At 45.0% G+C, this 15,131-nt stretch overlaps 2 protein-coding genes across 6 annotated transcripts in view; one reads left to right on the top strand and one right to left on the bottom strand.

Annotated features, from left to right (window-relative positions):
• LOC119504636 (centromere protein P) overlaps positions 1–527 on the top strand; it is a 304,258-nt gene extending 303,731 nt beyond the window's left edge. Inside the window, exon 8 of the mRNA XM_037796963.1 lies at positions 186–527. Coding sequence (XP_037652891.1) covers positions 186–316 — 131 coding nt within the window. The 3' untranslated portion in view covers positions 317–527. The remainder of the gene's footprint in view (positions 1–185) is intronic.
• Positions 358–15,131, bottom strand: part of IPPK (inositol-pentakisphosphate 2-kinase) — a 62,102-nt gene continuing 47,328 nt past the window's right edge. For 4 of the 5 annotated variants that reach the window (XM_037796953.1, XM_037796950.1, XM_037796954.1 and 1 more), the window contains 2 exons: positions 7,831–7,910; positions 358–3,473 (listed from right to left, as the gene is read on the bottom strand). In XM_037796953.1, the coding sequence (XP_037652881.1) occupies positions 3,248–3,473; positions 7,831–7,910 (306 nt within the window). In that variant the 3' untranslated portion in view covers positions 358–3,247. Of the gene's footprint in view, positions 3,474–7,830; positions 7,911–15,131 lie in introns of those variants that run through there. The other variant, XM_037796955.1, reaches the window with a different exon arrangement.

Genomic DNA, 15,131 nt, shown 5'->3' with positions numbered 1-15,131 from the left:
GACCACCCTGCAGAGAAAATTCTGAGCGTACCACCTTCCCCGTGCTTCGCGTTCAGTGTGGCCAACCAGGGAGGGGATCTCCCAGCTCCTGGTGAGGGGCCGTGGTGAGACCAATGCCAGGAGGAAACGCCGAACCCATAGCCAGTCACAGGAACGTTCTCACCGGGGTTATGTCTCCTTCGTAGCCCTGGCGCTGGACGAGAAGAGAGTTATAGAAAGTGCCCCACACAGCTTCCGGACCCTGCTAGGGGTGCTTGGAATTGAAGCCTCTCTAGAAAGCCTGATACAACTATTTTGCGTGAAGAAGAATGACTAGTTCCCAGACACTGAACACCATGGAAATAAGATTCTGCACTAGGCAGTTTATAATTTTATTGAATATAAACATTTGCTATTTTCTGTTCAGAAACCAAACCCTTAAAACATGCTGTCTATGCAGTTATGGCACATTATATATAAATTGTCATGACAGGAAAAATAAATACAGCTATTTAAATACAAAAGGCCAAATAAAAGTGACGTGTATAGTGTATTTTTTTAAATAAGGTTAACATTTGAGTCAGTGTACCCAGAGTGGTTGTGCATCCCTAAAAATGCCTGGAGAGGGGCCGTGCGGGTAACCTGCAGCCTGTGGCGGTGCCAAGCTCCAGGCCTCTCCCGACCCCACGTGAAACACTGGGCGCTTCAGGCCCTTGGGCACTGCCCTCTCCTACATCAGTCCTTGACTTTGCACCGAGATCGGTCTGGCCAGCCCACGCCCCGGTTCGGAAAGCAGCACTTGGGGCCTTAATTGTGGAGCGTCACTCTGTGAGCCATCTGCCACTCCCTTTTCTTGGTCTTCTCAAAACAAGGAGCGCCCTTAGCTTAAGAGATACAGTACGCCAGCAAGGACCAACTGGCTCCCTTCCCCTGCAGCCTTAGCACCAACAGGTCCACCCCAGAGGGAAAGAAACAGCAGCTGTGTTCTTTATCAAAGATGGACAGGGCCTCAGCGTTGCCACCGAGCGCTTCAAAAGTGCTACAGTAATCCTGGCTGCGGGGTCACCCATTTAAATGCGGTTAGAATCAGCAAAGATCATGGTTTCAAGCAACTGAACACCACAGACAGGGAAGGAGCCACCAGGCTGGAGTCGGAGCCGACGTGGCCAGCCGGGGGTCAGGCTGGAGGCCCAGGCAGCCCTTCTTGGCAGGAAAAGCATCCACCCAAGCAGCACGGCCAGGCCGGGCCCTGCCCGAGGCTCCCCACAGCCGCCACCGCGGGCCATGCAGGCCCGTGAGCCAGAGGGCAGCAGGGCCTGAGGCATCCCTTTAAAGGGGCAGTGGGAGGGTTGCATCTGTTTTCTTTTTCCCCCTAATAGAATTGTTTTAATACTGACCAGTCCAGCTAGGACATGGGCCTGTGTCCAGTGGTGTATCTCCCTCGCCCTGGGTGCAGGCTGCCTAGGAGCTAGCAGGGAACCCAGACAGGAGCCAGCAGCTCGCACAGGGGGACGTGCCACTGCGCACACACGGATGGCAGCACGGCGCGCTCCTCTGGTCAACACGCCCCCAGGCAGGGCGAACCCGAGTGGGGCTACCTCAGCCCCCGGACAAAGCCACCAACCACCTCAAGTCCCAAACACCACAAACAGAAACACGCAGCCACTGCCCTTTCAAGTCTAGACATTTGCAACCACAGTTTCCAGAGACTGCAACTTGCCCGTGAGAATGGAGCTCAATGCACGTTACTTTAGGTGGGGTCTCCAAAGACCCTGTGTCCAACTTCAGAAGACCAGAGGAGACAAGTGCACATGTGCTAGAGGCATGGCTATTCACACAGAAGAAGAAAGCAACCCAGCATCCAAATGTGTACATATCGTTTTGTATTTGTTTGAGTGTAGAATAGAGAAAAAAGCCAATATCAGGACAGGCTTGAACAACAAATTCTAGAAGAACTGGCTTGATCCAAACAACTGTAATTCTCAAGTTACCACAAAATTTCCCACAAAAATTTACAATCAGCAAAATATTTTCCTCATTTTTCATGTAGCTTTTTCACACAATTCCATGGTTTCACTAATATTATATTAGGTTACAATAAGCCTTCATTAGTCCCTCAAAATGATGATATAAATAATCAATTTTTAAAACCTAGCATAGAGTAAAAAACTGAAGTCAAGTTTCCAGACAGAGTTTTCATAGCAGCCGAGCACACTTTTGGTGACTCCAAGAAGAAACCTCTTGGCGCCAACCACGAGGAGCTCATCTCCAGGAAGCGGATTCCGCCAGCAGCCCCCGTGCCAGGGCCGTGGGGCCCCAGACACAACATGTAACACAAACCAGAGGGAGGTAAGAGTTACCGGGAGGAAGGGAATGACGTGATGTGCCAGCTCGGGCAGAGTGAGCGGGAGGTTTTACCTGATCACCTAAAATACCAGAATGCCAGGAGAACACAGCCCGTCCAAAGCACAGCCCAGCGGCGCCTCAGCTAGTTAAAGCTCTGCGCTCAGCTAACACAGCAGCAATTTCAGGTGGGAAAGAACACCTTTTCTCTCCTCATAGTGAAAGACACAATCATTCAGGGACAAAAAAAAATAACACTTGAACGAGTGGTGTCCATCACTGACCATGTCTTCCACCTGCCTCTGACCCTCTGCGGGCCCCACGGGGACATGCCCTGCGACATCCCCACAGGGATCCTGCGTCTGGACTGCTCAAAACCAACGTCCGCACCGACCAACACGCTCACACGCTGCAGCAAGGCACTGCCTACAAACCTGTTTTCATAGTGTGGCCTGCCTTTAAAAAGTAACCATGTAGCCCAGCTCGGGAAAGTTCAAGCAGTAGCCGCGTCTTCTTAAAAACCCAAACTGTGAGATGTGTGTGGTAATTCAAGTTTTCTATGTTAGGAGTATGAGGGCAGGAGACCCGGACCTTGGGTTTAACAATAAGGCTTTCTGAATTAGAGAATGAGTCGTGGGCCCTGGCTGAGAGTGATGAACGCCCCAGACTGTCTTCCCAGGGTTTTCCGGAAACGTGGTTGAAGAACGTGAAGGGCCTTCCGGGGAAACAGCACACCGTGGCGTTTGCGTCGCTCCACTGCTTCTCCTGAAAGAAGTGCTGCTTGAGTCCACGTTTCTGAGAGGCAATTACACTTCAACAAGTGTTAAAGCAAAAACATTCACAGCCAGCGTCACCCAGCACACAGAAAACAGCTCTGTCGTTAAGCCTTCACATTCTACAGTCCAGAGTCACCACAGGGAATACGTTAGACCTTATGGAGAACTAACGTGCAATCTTCGTTCTCCTTGAACCTGGCTGACATCGCAGCATCCTCTTTGGTGTGCACAGTCTTTGAGTAATAGTTGACTATCTTGGCGTCCAGTTTATACTGATGTGGGATGCTCTCATAGGGCTTGAGGTCAAGGTCCAGCACAGAAACCGAAAAGGCAAATCTGGATTTTGATGAAGGGACGACAGGCCTTTCATCAGAGCTGGAAATATAAAACACAGTTTTCAGAATTCTCAAACCTTTCAAATCCTCTCATCCCAACCCACAAAAACACAAATGTGCTGTGTGTGATCAACCGTACACAGGAGCAGGTGAAGATGTTTCTCCAAGGCAGGGTGTCCCCTGTGACACAGGCCAGCACGTCACACCACACCAAGGAAATTCAGCTCAGATGAGAGAGGGTTAGAGGACACAGATGGAGAAACAATTATGTAGAATATGGGTTTAATATCCCCCATCTCCCAGTGGTATAAACAAATGCTGAAAAAGTCACTTGATCATAAGCCAAGTATTACAAAACCAAGGAAAAAGAAAGAAATAGATTTGGCCATTTAACAGCCAAATGGATGAAAAGATGAGAACAGACTTCTCTTTATGAGCCTTTTCCCCATGTCTGGTAAGAAACTCAAGCTCCTTTACGCTTTTCACATTTGGACAGAGAGATTTGGTTTCATGTTTTATTTCTCAAATTGTATCTGCAGTGCTTTGTATGTTGTTTCTTAGGGCTTAGTTTTGTGGAGTTTTCTTTTTTTAATTTCTAAACATCAGAATACTCATATTCTTGCACCAAAATGCCCTGGGAGTGTCCTAAATCCTGTTGGAAATTGCTGGGTTTCCCACTTGGCTGCACAATGGGAAGCATTCAAATGATCAGTTAAATAAATTATATAAACTCAGTGTGGCCCAAGCAAAGTATTCTGGGGCCATGATTTCTCCATGCTCACTCTTCTTTTAGTTTTAGAAAACATCCTTAGAACACACACACCCCACTCTGACAGCTTCTGCCTGGGAGCAGGGAGGAGCTGTGTTTGGACAACGCTAATCCAAGGCCCAGGATCTCACTTAATGGTCTTTACAAATTCCTGCCCCAGAGTCCTGTTTATAGGAAAAATGAATCACTGGCTCAGTTGCTGGAATCACTACTCTCTCTGGAACAGCAGAGAACAACAAGTAGCACGTTTACAAATTAAGGGCCTGCTCCTGAGCTGTGCACTGAGCCGGGAAGACCCCAGGCCCCCAGCCAGCGAGACACTCACTGCACCCAGCCTGGGATGGTTTCCCTTTCTGGCATCTACAAGGGCTGCATGTTTTTAAAGGACTTCTGAGTCTCTCATGTCAAATGTCATGTCATATGAAGACAGTAAGGAATTTTTTTAAGAAGCAAACTCTCACACGGAGACTGGCAAAAACACGATCTGATGGCACCAGTTCCCACAAATGCCACAGGAGCCAACAGCAATAGATGGCAATCCAGGCAGCTCCTGACAAATAAAACTCCTTCCCTGACACTCCTCTGCCCCTGGGCTTGCAGGGAGCACCCCAGGAGCCTGGCTCCCCCAAGCCAGGGCCGCAAGCGCTCTCCCGGCAGCGTGGACACCTCACCTGGAGGGGCACCCCGTCCCCCCTCCGCTGGGCACGTCTGCCGGGCCCTGACCCACTGGGAGGGGAACCAGGAGAACCAGGCAACCAGGGAATGGGTGAGGCAAGGGACAGCGAGAACCGGGCAGAGGAGACCAAGGCCGAGGGAAGAGTCTGGACAGGGAGGACTGGGCCTGGGCAGCTGGTGGGAGCAGCCCCCTCACAGGCAGCCACTTCCCAGCATGGAAGGCCTGCTGGTGACAGACAGATGACATCTAACACGAGACAATACTCGCTCTTTTAACGACAGGGCAGAAATATCAAAGCAGATGGGAGAGCCCTTAGATTAGATGATTTTAGTTGACATCATAAGTCAAAATATAATTCATCTATTTGTGAGCTGTAGATTAATGTCTATGGATATAAACTGAGTCTCAGGTTTAGTGCACCATGAAAAGATGCAAGATGCCCTGTGACACATTTTGGTGTTAGTTTGTCTGGATTTTGCCATAACGCGCTGGTGGGGTGGGGGCCGCCTCTGTGGGAGGCTTACACCCAGGACCCCCTAACTTGGGGAGGAAGCAGAGCAGTTACCTGGCTCCACTCAGGAGTTCCTCACGCCTCCCCGGGGCCATTTCCAAAGGCCCCTTCCTCTCCAACAAAGCTACCCGTGGTGGGGTGTGTACCTGGCTCCAACCAGGCTCCCTGCTCTCCGCACCAGCGGGGCCCTGGGAGCCCCTGGCTTGCTTCTCCCCCACCACTGCTGCCCCTGCGCCCTGAGGCCATCCCCAGTGGAGGGACACGCAGCAGTCCTTCTGCCCCCTCTTTTAGTGCCTTAGTTGGGTCACTAAGGACCGGCCACCAGGCCACAGTCCCCTGCCCGGCTTGTGCTTGTCCCGTGGGCCTGTGGCCCCCCGGCACATTCCACCCTTTCCTTCCTCTTTAGAAACCTTTGCAAATGGTGGACCGAGTTTCTTTTAAGCCTCCATCCCTCTTCAACTTCACATGGAATACTAACTTTCTGTGTTAACTTCCCCCAAACCCTAGGCACATGCCTGCTGGCAAGATTCTTCAAACACAAGGCTTACATGTGCACATGTTAAAACACTTTTTAACATTTTGAGATGAAAATAAACTTAAACCATTTGTTTAGGAAGAAACACTTAAGATTGGAAATGCTTTCCGTCGTACCATCTTTTGTCTTTAATTTGTTTTACCTTATTTCTTTAAATATAATTCATGTTTTTTATAGAATATAGAGGAAACAAAGGAAAGTGTAAAAGAGGAATGCTAACAGAACTTTTGGTGCATTTCTTCACTATCTTATCACAGTCAGGAAATGTGCCTCTAAAAGCTTGGGAAAGTTCTCATGGTAAAATTTTAAATGATAAAAAGTTACAAATTTATAGATACAATATGCAAGTGAGTGCATAATTTGGCTATTTATTTTTGAACATTTAGATGGTTTTCAAATTTTTCAAATCAAAATAATGCTGCAAGAGACATTCTTACACAGCACTGGGGCCTCTGGTGATTCCACAGGTGTGGATTCCGGGAGGTGAAATCGCCAGGACAAGTCTGTGCAAATATGCCCTCCAGGAGTGAGCCCATTTTACCTCACTCTCTTCATACTGGGCTTTTTTCTTTTTTTCTGTTTTTCTTAAATCTTTGCCAATTTGATAAAGGCAAAAAGGAGAAGGCTGTCATTTTAAAGTCACTAGGCTGAGCCCTTTGCATGCCCTCCACGCCTCTCCTCAGTTGTCCACTGTGCCTTGGACCCCGTCCTGCCTCACTGTTCCTGACACTTCAACCCACTGCCTGTCTTGCCCGGTGATCTCCCGTCAAGGGCTGCAGACGTGCTATGGGAACGGTGCTGCCTGTGTGTCCACCCCCCAGCTGCAGCCCCCACGGCCCAGGCCCCTCCACTCCTCCCCTAGCACATTGGTTTCTGCTGACCTGCTGGGGTGTCGCAAGGAGCCCAGACCCCAGCGTAAGGCCCTCATGCTGTGTCCCCGTTTTCACCCACCGCGTCCTGCGCTGACTGATGCAGTCCCTGGAGGAAGCAAATCCCAGGCCAGCCCTGTAACGGCTCCTACAGGCCCCCCCTGCCGGCCTCTGCACCGGCCTTCAGACATATTTCCATCCCTAACTGCTTCCTCGATCCAGGAAGGAGGTGGACACAGAGCCGTCTGGGTTTTCTCCCACAAATCAATTATCAATCACAATAAACATTAGGAATAGCTTATTAGGCTTTAACAGGAGTGTTCAACTACTCCGGACAGACTTTCTCGTCTTCCGTTAGGCCCTGTAAAGTTTTTGCAGCGCGGACGTGGACGTGGACGGCTGCTGCCTACCAGGAGCACGGCTCTTGGGACTGTCAGTTCAAAGGCATGAGAGGAACCGGTGGCCAGCGGCCAGCACCAAGGTCATCTCGACCCAGAAAACTCGGCAGGATTAATTACCAGGAAGAATGCAAAACATTCAGTAAATACTCTACGTGGAATTTGGCACCCCCGAGGAAAAGAGAAAAATATGACATCAACGCTGAGGATGCTTTCTAATTCCTACAAGAATCACACCAGGTCCAGGGCTAATGAGAGACGCTACAAACCCTGCCTAGTCGTTCCGCGGAGGAGGCGAAAACACAAGTGTGTGGTTTAAAGACTTCAAATGACTGAGATGGTTATAAAGGCCAGGAGCCACGCTGATGGGGGGAGAAGGGAGGAAACCTCAGGCATCTCAGGTTTCAGCGGAGCCCTGGCGGGGCCTTGGGTTTTCTTTGAGAGGAAGGAATTTGTACCATCACATCCAAAGTGCTTCAAAACCCTTATGTTTTCTTCTTAGAGAACAATAAACAATAGTTTTTACTTTAATAACAACCATTCTTGGCTGTCCTCCATTAACATCTTTCTGACTGAATTACAAGCTCACAGAGAGCTGTGGCCTCAGTAAACAACGTGGTCCTGCCCGCGGCCCCTCACCTTCCGTCCTGCAGACAGGGGGACAGGGCGATCATGATGGAGCAGTCCTTGGCGGTCATGGCAACTCGGTACTGCTGGACCTGCAAGGACAGAGAGGTCAGCTGAGCCTCCTGCCTTCCTGGTGTCAAGTCCCACCTTCCCAGTGGCTGAGGACAGGGCCGGAGCCATGTGGAGGGCACCGACCAGAGGAGCCCGGGGCATCAGGGGCGTCCCTTCACATATGCCAGCGCAAGGCACCTGCACCAGCCTCCAGCCCCCTGACGCCAGGCCTTCAGCTCAAGACATCTGTGCACTCCCAGGCCAAACCCTGGAATTCCTTCCTCCTGTATCTATCTCCTGTGAGGCGACCCCTGGCTGTCTCTGGAAGGAAAACAGGATTCCTCCTGAAATGTCATAAGCCGGGGCCCACCAGCTGCCCATGTGTCACCCACACTGAGTTGGACAAGCCTTTCTCCTCCCCTCCGAGAAGACAGATGCAGAGGACGTTCCAGGCAAGGCTGGAAACAAAGTCAAAGACAACCTCAGCGCCCATCGGCAACTGCATCAGTAGCCGGAAGACTACGCGGCCCTTATAAGTGACGCTGCAGACGCCAGCCCCACATGACCTGCCCCCAACAAAGCAGGCACTGCTGTCATTCCTGTTTTACAGATGAGAAAACTGAGGCACAGAGAGTCACTTGTCCCACATGACACAGCTAGCAAAAGGCAGGGCGGAGACTCAAACCCAGGCCTCTGGCCGCGAAGTCTGAGCTCTGCTGCACCGCGCTGTGAGCACCCAGCCCTCTGCGGCAAGTGGCCTGAGACCGTGTCCACCCAACACTGGCCGAAGCCACAAGCACGTGGTGGATCCCACGTAAGTGAACACAGATGCACAGAGAGCAGAAGGGACAGGCACCAAATGGTATCAATCGCTATCTCCAGGGAGTAGAATTGGAGCCTGTTTTCCCTCTTTCTTCTTGAATTTTCATATATTGTTTGAAATTTTTAGACTGAATAGCTTTCACTTTTTAAAAAGTAAACTAGCTACCAAAAAGGAATTGAGCCTTATGCATTTTTAGCATGTGTATCGATGACGGATCACAGCCTCTTGTCTCCCATTGAATCATTCCCTTCAATTTCATACAAAGGGGGATCTCAATTTCATTTAGGAGGATCTGCCCCTAGAAAACATATCTGAGCCGTAGCTTCTAAAATGCAGGGTTATGTGGGAAGAAGTCAGGAGAAGCCAAGACAGCAGGATTATCTGAGGGATACTGACTGGTTCTACCTGTTCTTTTCAGGGCCCACAGTAATCTTTTACAATCAGAGGAAACAAGCAGCTCCTGTGCTAATGCTCCATTCATGTACACAAGAAATTATTTTACGTGATTTGCAAAAAACCCAGTCTAAAAGGACCAAAGAGCCAAAGATGAGGGGAAAGGATAGGAGAATATTATGTTCTTTGCATAGGGCAGGACTTTCTAAGTAAGACACAAAACCCAGAAGCCAAAAAGGAAAGAATAACAGATCTGAACATATTAAAATTAAAAGCTTTTATGATGCAATCATAATTGAAGATAGAGACAAGTGAAAGACAGGGGAAAACATCTGCAATATACAACAGAGATTCAATGTCAAAAGTTTATCAAGTGAAGAGGATTATGGAAGATGGTGGAGTAGGGAGCTCCGGGAGTCCGTGCCTCCACCAGGGAGCTACTGAGCTGGCAGGAACTGTCCGAATCAGCTGCTCTGAGACTCTGGGCCGCACCCAGGGGAAGAGCTGGAGGAAGAGGCTGGTAAGGTGTGGTAATATGGGTGCATGTCACCTTCTCTGCACAGCTGGGCTAGAAGGACCGGGTCCTGCAGTCCCAGGGGATGTGATCTGATCGGCAGGGGCTGGCCCGTGCTCTGAGGGCAGACACTTCACCACCCCCTCCTCAGGCAAGAGAGGCAAAGGGGACTTAAAGAGAAGTGCCTTTCGCCCCCTATTTTCTCTTTCCATTTCCTGTTAAGAAGCAAAAATACTTGAAAAAGTCACAAATTGATGGCTCCAACCCTCAGCAACCACAACAAACATAGTAGTCCCAGAGGAGTGGGAGAACCAGATTCCCAGAGTTATAACAACACAGAATTCACAATGCCCAGTTCCCAATCAAAAATGACAAAACACACAAAGAAACAGGAAAGTATGGCCCATTCAAAGGAAAATAAAAGAATTTGCCAGAAACCATTCCTGAGGAAGCTTTTGTCACAGACTTTAAATCAACTGTCTTAAATATGTTCAGTGAGCTAAAGGAATCCATATACAAAGAAATAAAGGAAATTAGGAAAACACAATTAGTAAAGAGATGGAAATTATTTAAAAAAAAAAACAAATTTTGGAGCTGCAGAGAACAGTAATTGAAAGAAAATAATCATAAGATGTATTCAATAGCAGATTTGAACAGGCATAAGAAAGGATAGCAAACTTGACAAAAATTGAAATTATCCAGTGTGAGGAGCAGAAAGAAAAAATAATGAAGACAAATGGAAGAGGGGCAGAAAAACTAATTGGAGAAATAATGGCTTGATACTTCCAAAATCTGATGAAAGACATGAATATACATAATTAGGAATTTCAATGAACTCCAAGCAGGATAGACTTAAAAGAGAGCTACACCCAGACACACCCCAAGACATATTATAGAAAAATTGTCAAAATCCAAATCCAAACCGAGGATTTGAAAGCAGCAAGAGAGAAGCAACTCGTCACATACAAGGGATCCCCAGAAAGATTAACAGTGGATATCTCAATAGAAATCATGGAGACCAGAAGACAGTGGGACAGCATATTGAAGGTCCTTAAAGAAAAAAACTCAAATCAAAAATTCTATATCCCACAAAATTAGCTTTCAAAACTGAAGGAGAAATTAAGACATTTACAGATAAATAGCTGAGAGTTCAGTACCAGAAGTCCTGCTCTACAAGAAATGCTAAAGGGAGTCTTTCAGGCTGAAATAAAAGGACACTAGATGGTAAGCTAAAGCCACAAGAGAAATAAAGAATGTTGGATAAAAGTAACTCCCTGTGAAATACAGAGTCCTCTTATTAGTGTACTTCGGATTTGTAAATAACCCCCCCACCCCCACCCCCCTGTAAGACTTAACAGGCAATGTGTAAAATAATATTTTAAATCTATGTTAATGGGCAGATAATGTAAAAAGTTGTCAATTGAATCAATAATAACATAAAAGGGGAAGGACTGCGATATCTAGGAGTAGAGGGTTTTTATGCTACTGAAACTAGGTTGGTGCTAGTCAAACTAGGTTGTTATTAGTTTCAGATGTTAATTGTAATTACAAAGGTAGCCACTAAGAATATAACTAAGAAATATAGAAAAAAAAAGAGAAGGGAATCAAAATGGTGCACTATAACAAAGCATCTAAATATTTTAAAAGGCAGTAATGGTGGGGTAATTGAGGAACAAAAAAATATACAAAACATACAGAAAACAAATAGTTAAATGGCAGAAGTAAACCCTTCCTTCTCAGATGTCAAAGGATTAAACTCTGGTATTAAAAGGCAGATATTGGTAGATTGAATGAAAAACCATGATCTATCTCTATGTGTCTACAAGAGACTCAGTTTAAGTACAAGGACCCAAAGAGAAAAATAAAAGCGTGAAGAAAGATTTTCCATGCAAACAGTAAAGACAAAGTAGCTATACTATTGTCAGACAAAACAGACTTTAAGTCAAAAAAGATTACAAGAGACAAAGGATATTATATATTGACAAAAGGTTAAATCCAGCAAGACATGATATAATGATCACAAACATATATACACCTCAAAACAGAGCCCCAAAATTTATGAAGCAAAAATGGACAGACTTGAAGGGACAAATAGCTAGGTCTACAGTAATAGTGGAGACTTCAAAAAACACCATTTTCAGTAACTGACAGAACATCTAAACAGAAGATCCAAAGTAAAATACAGAACTGGGATACTATTAACCAACTGGACCTAACTGTGCATTTATAGAACACGCCACCCACCAACAGAACATGCGTTCTTCTCAAGTGCACAGGAGACATATTCCAGGACAGACCGTGTGTCAGGCCATAAGTCAAATCCAGAAGTATTGATGTCATATTGGAATAATATGGAATAAATCTAGAAATGGAATAAATCTAGAAATCAATAGAAAGAAAAGTAGAAATTTTACAAATACGTGGAAATTAACACATTTTTAAACAACCACTAAGTCAAAAAGAACTCAAAAGGGAAATCAGAAAATATCTTGAGACAAATGAAAACAAAAATGCAACATATCAAAACTTATGGGATGCAGCGAAGGCAGTATTCAGAGGGAAATTTATAGCTCTAAATGCCTACTTCACAAAAAAAGAAAGATCACAAATCGTTAACCCAACATCAAACCAAAAACAAATTAGAACAAGAAGAGCAAATTAAACCCAAAATTAATCAAACGAAAGAAACAGTCAAGATCAAAGCAGAGATCAATGAAATAGAGAACAGAGAAACAACAGGAAGAATTAACAATACCAAGTTGTTTTTTGAAAAGATCAATAAAATCAAGCCAACTGCCGCCTCTCTAGCTTGAGAGTTCTTGCCCCACAAGAAATGCACATTCTGCTGCATTGAACAGGCAGCCCATCTGGGCTCTGTTTCTCATGACATGGGTGCTAAGACCTGCTCTCAGTGGGACTGTGGGTGACATGGGGCAGTGGGAATTCGGGTGGCTTGTTTCTCATTCCTGTTCAAAATATAATTTACAGAACTATGCTTTTAAACATTCCCTCATCACTGTAGAAAACACGCAAAAAAAGTAAACATCTCCCACATTGACCTAATCACTGTTATTATTTATATTGGTTTTGTTAAAAAACTGTAGTAATAAATATAAAATACATGTCATTTAATGATCAATAAATGTCTATTCACATATATATACAAACATTCATATTCATATACATACACATATATATGGCTGCAGATCAATATAGAAAAATAAAAATTACCCAAAAAGGAAACAGATCAAATTAATGACAAAAAATAGCAATAAATATATAAAAGATAACCATCCTCACTTCTAATTAAGGAAATGCACATTAAATGCTGCATAAAAGCTAAACCGAAGGGGCTAGACTTCTGATTCTAGTAATGAGGAATAATCGGGACCAGCCCAGCCACTGTGTCAACTAGAAAAGCTGGACACAGATTCGAAAACCCCTGCTTAAGGGCAGAACTAACAAGACGGGGAAGAACTGCTGGATCAGAGGGGACGAGGCAGCTGGAATGCTTTCCTTAGGGGCAGCGGGTGCCGATTCTGGAGACCAACTGGAAGGCACTTGACCAACCCCTGTTAGCACCCAAAAAGATGTACCTTAAGATTAAACCTGAAACAGAGGTTGACATGCTCTACCAGGCACTGCAATTCTGCTTTGAAGAGATCAATTACCAAAACCGGATTAAGATGACCCCACCTTGCTAGTGCTTTCCAGGCCCCCAGCAGAAGCTGATATCATTCTAGGCTTCACATTATTTTAAAAATAACTGCAAATTACAATGAATTGCACACAGCCAAATATAGGCAGAAGAAAAACCAGCAAAAAAAATAAGGCAAGAAAAAAGAAAAAAAGTAAAAATGACAGTAGAAAAAGACCCACCTGGATTCCAGACACATGCTATTCTGCTCAAGGAATAAAAAACAAAATTGAAAACTTTGGAGGTGAATTAGAAACCATAAAAACGAAGCATTTGGAAATTCTAGAACTAAAAGATATAAAATCAAACTTAAGAATTCAATGGATGGTTTTAACAAAAGATTAGGAAAAACTGAAGAAACTGTTGCTAACCTGGAAGACAGATCAAGAAGAAAATACTGAGAATGAAGCATGGAAAGGAAAACAGCTCAAAGATCTAAAGGAAAGAGTACAAGACATGGAAGATAAAGAGAATGTGTCCACCATTCTGTAATTAACAGAAGAGAAGAAATGGGCAAAAACAAAATCTGAAAAGGGGAAGGCCAAGAGTTTTCCAAAACTGAAGACATCAAGCCACAGACTCAAGCAAGCCTCTCAATTCCAAGCAGGATAAATACAACTAAAAAAAAAAATCACACACACACACACGTATGTATGTATATGAATATGGGATATGTATATGGAATATGGATATGTATATGAATATGGAATATGGATATGTATATGGAATATGGATATGAATATGGGACAATATATATATAAAACACTAAAAAAAAAAAATGAGAACTCTATACCAAAGGCACTAGCAACAAAAGAAAAGATAAACTGAACTTCATCAAAATTTAAAAGTTATGCATCAAAAGACATTATCAAGAAAGTGAAAGGACAACTTACAAAATGGGAAAAAATATTTGGAAACCATACATGCCGGTTGAAGCTGTTATGTACCCCCCATAAAAGGCCATATTCTCTTAATCCGTCCCTGTGGGACAGACCTACTGTTGGGTAGGACCTTTGGTTAGGTTGTTTCCATGGAGAGGTGACCCTGCCCATTCAAGGTGGGTTTTAATCTCCTGGCTGGAGTCCTCTGTGAGAGAATAAAAGATGAAACTGAGAGCTCAGGAGAGTTTAGAGAGAAACGCACAGAGACATTTGGAGACGGCCACTGGAGACCAGAACCAGGAGAGAAGGACCAGCGGACATTGCCACCTGCCTTCCCATGTCACAGGGGAACCCCGGATGCCAGTGGCCTTCCCTCAGAAAAGGTATCTTCCTCTTGATGCCTTAATTGGGACATTTTCATGACCTTAGAACTGTAAATCTGTAACCTAATAAAGCCCAATTGAAAAAGCCAACCCATTTCTGTGTATTGTATTCTGGCAGCTTTAGCAAACCAAAACACCATATATCTGGTAAGGGTTTAAAATCCAGAAAAATATAAAGAACTGCTACAACTCAACAACAAAAAGACAGCTAAGTTTTTAAATGGGCAAAGGACTTGACTAAACACTTCTCCAAAGTAAAAAAATGACCAATAAGTATATGAAAAGATGCCAACATCATTAGCCACTAGAGTAATGGAAATCAAAACCATATTAAGATACCACTTCACATGCACTAGGATGGCTATTACTTAACAAAACAAAACAAAACAGAAAATACAAGTGCTGGCAAGGATTCAGAGATACCATTAGTGAGACTGTAAAACTGTCCAGCCACTGTGGAAAAGTTTGGTAGTTCCTCAAAAAGTTAAACGTAGAATTACCATCAGACCCAGCAATCCTACTTCTGGGTATATATGCAAAAGAACTGAAATCAGGAACTCGAAGAGATATT

The sequence above is a fragment of the Choloepus didactylus genome, chromosome 10 (assembly GCF_015220235.1).
Source record: "Choloepus didactylus isolate mChoDid1 chromosome 10, mChoDid1.pri, whole genome shotgun sequence".
NCBI lineage: Eukaryota > Metazoa > Chordata > Mammalia > Pilosa > Megalonychidae > Choloepus > Choloepus didactylus.
This window is presented reverse-complemented; position numbering and strand designations above follow the sequence as displayed.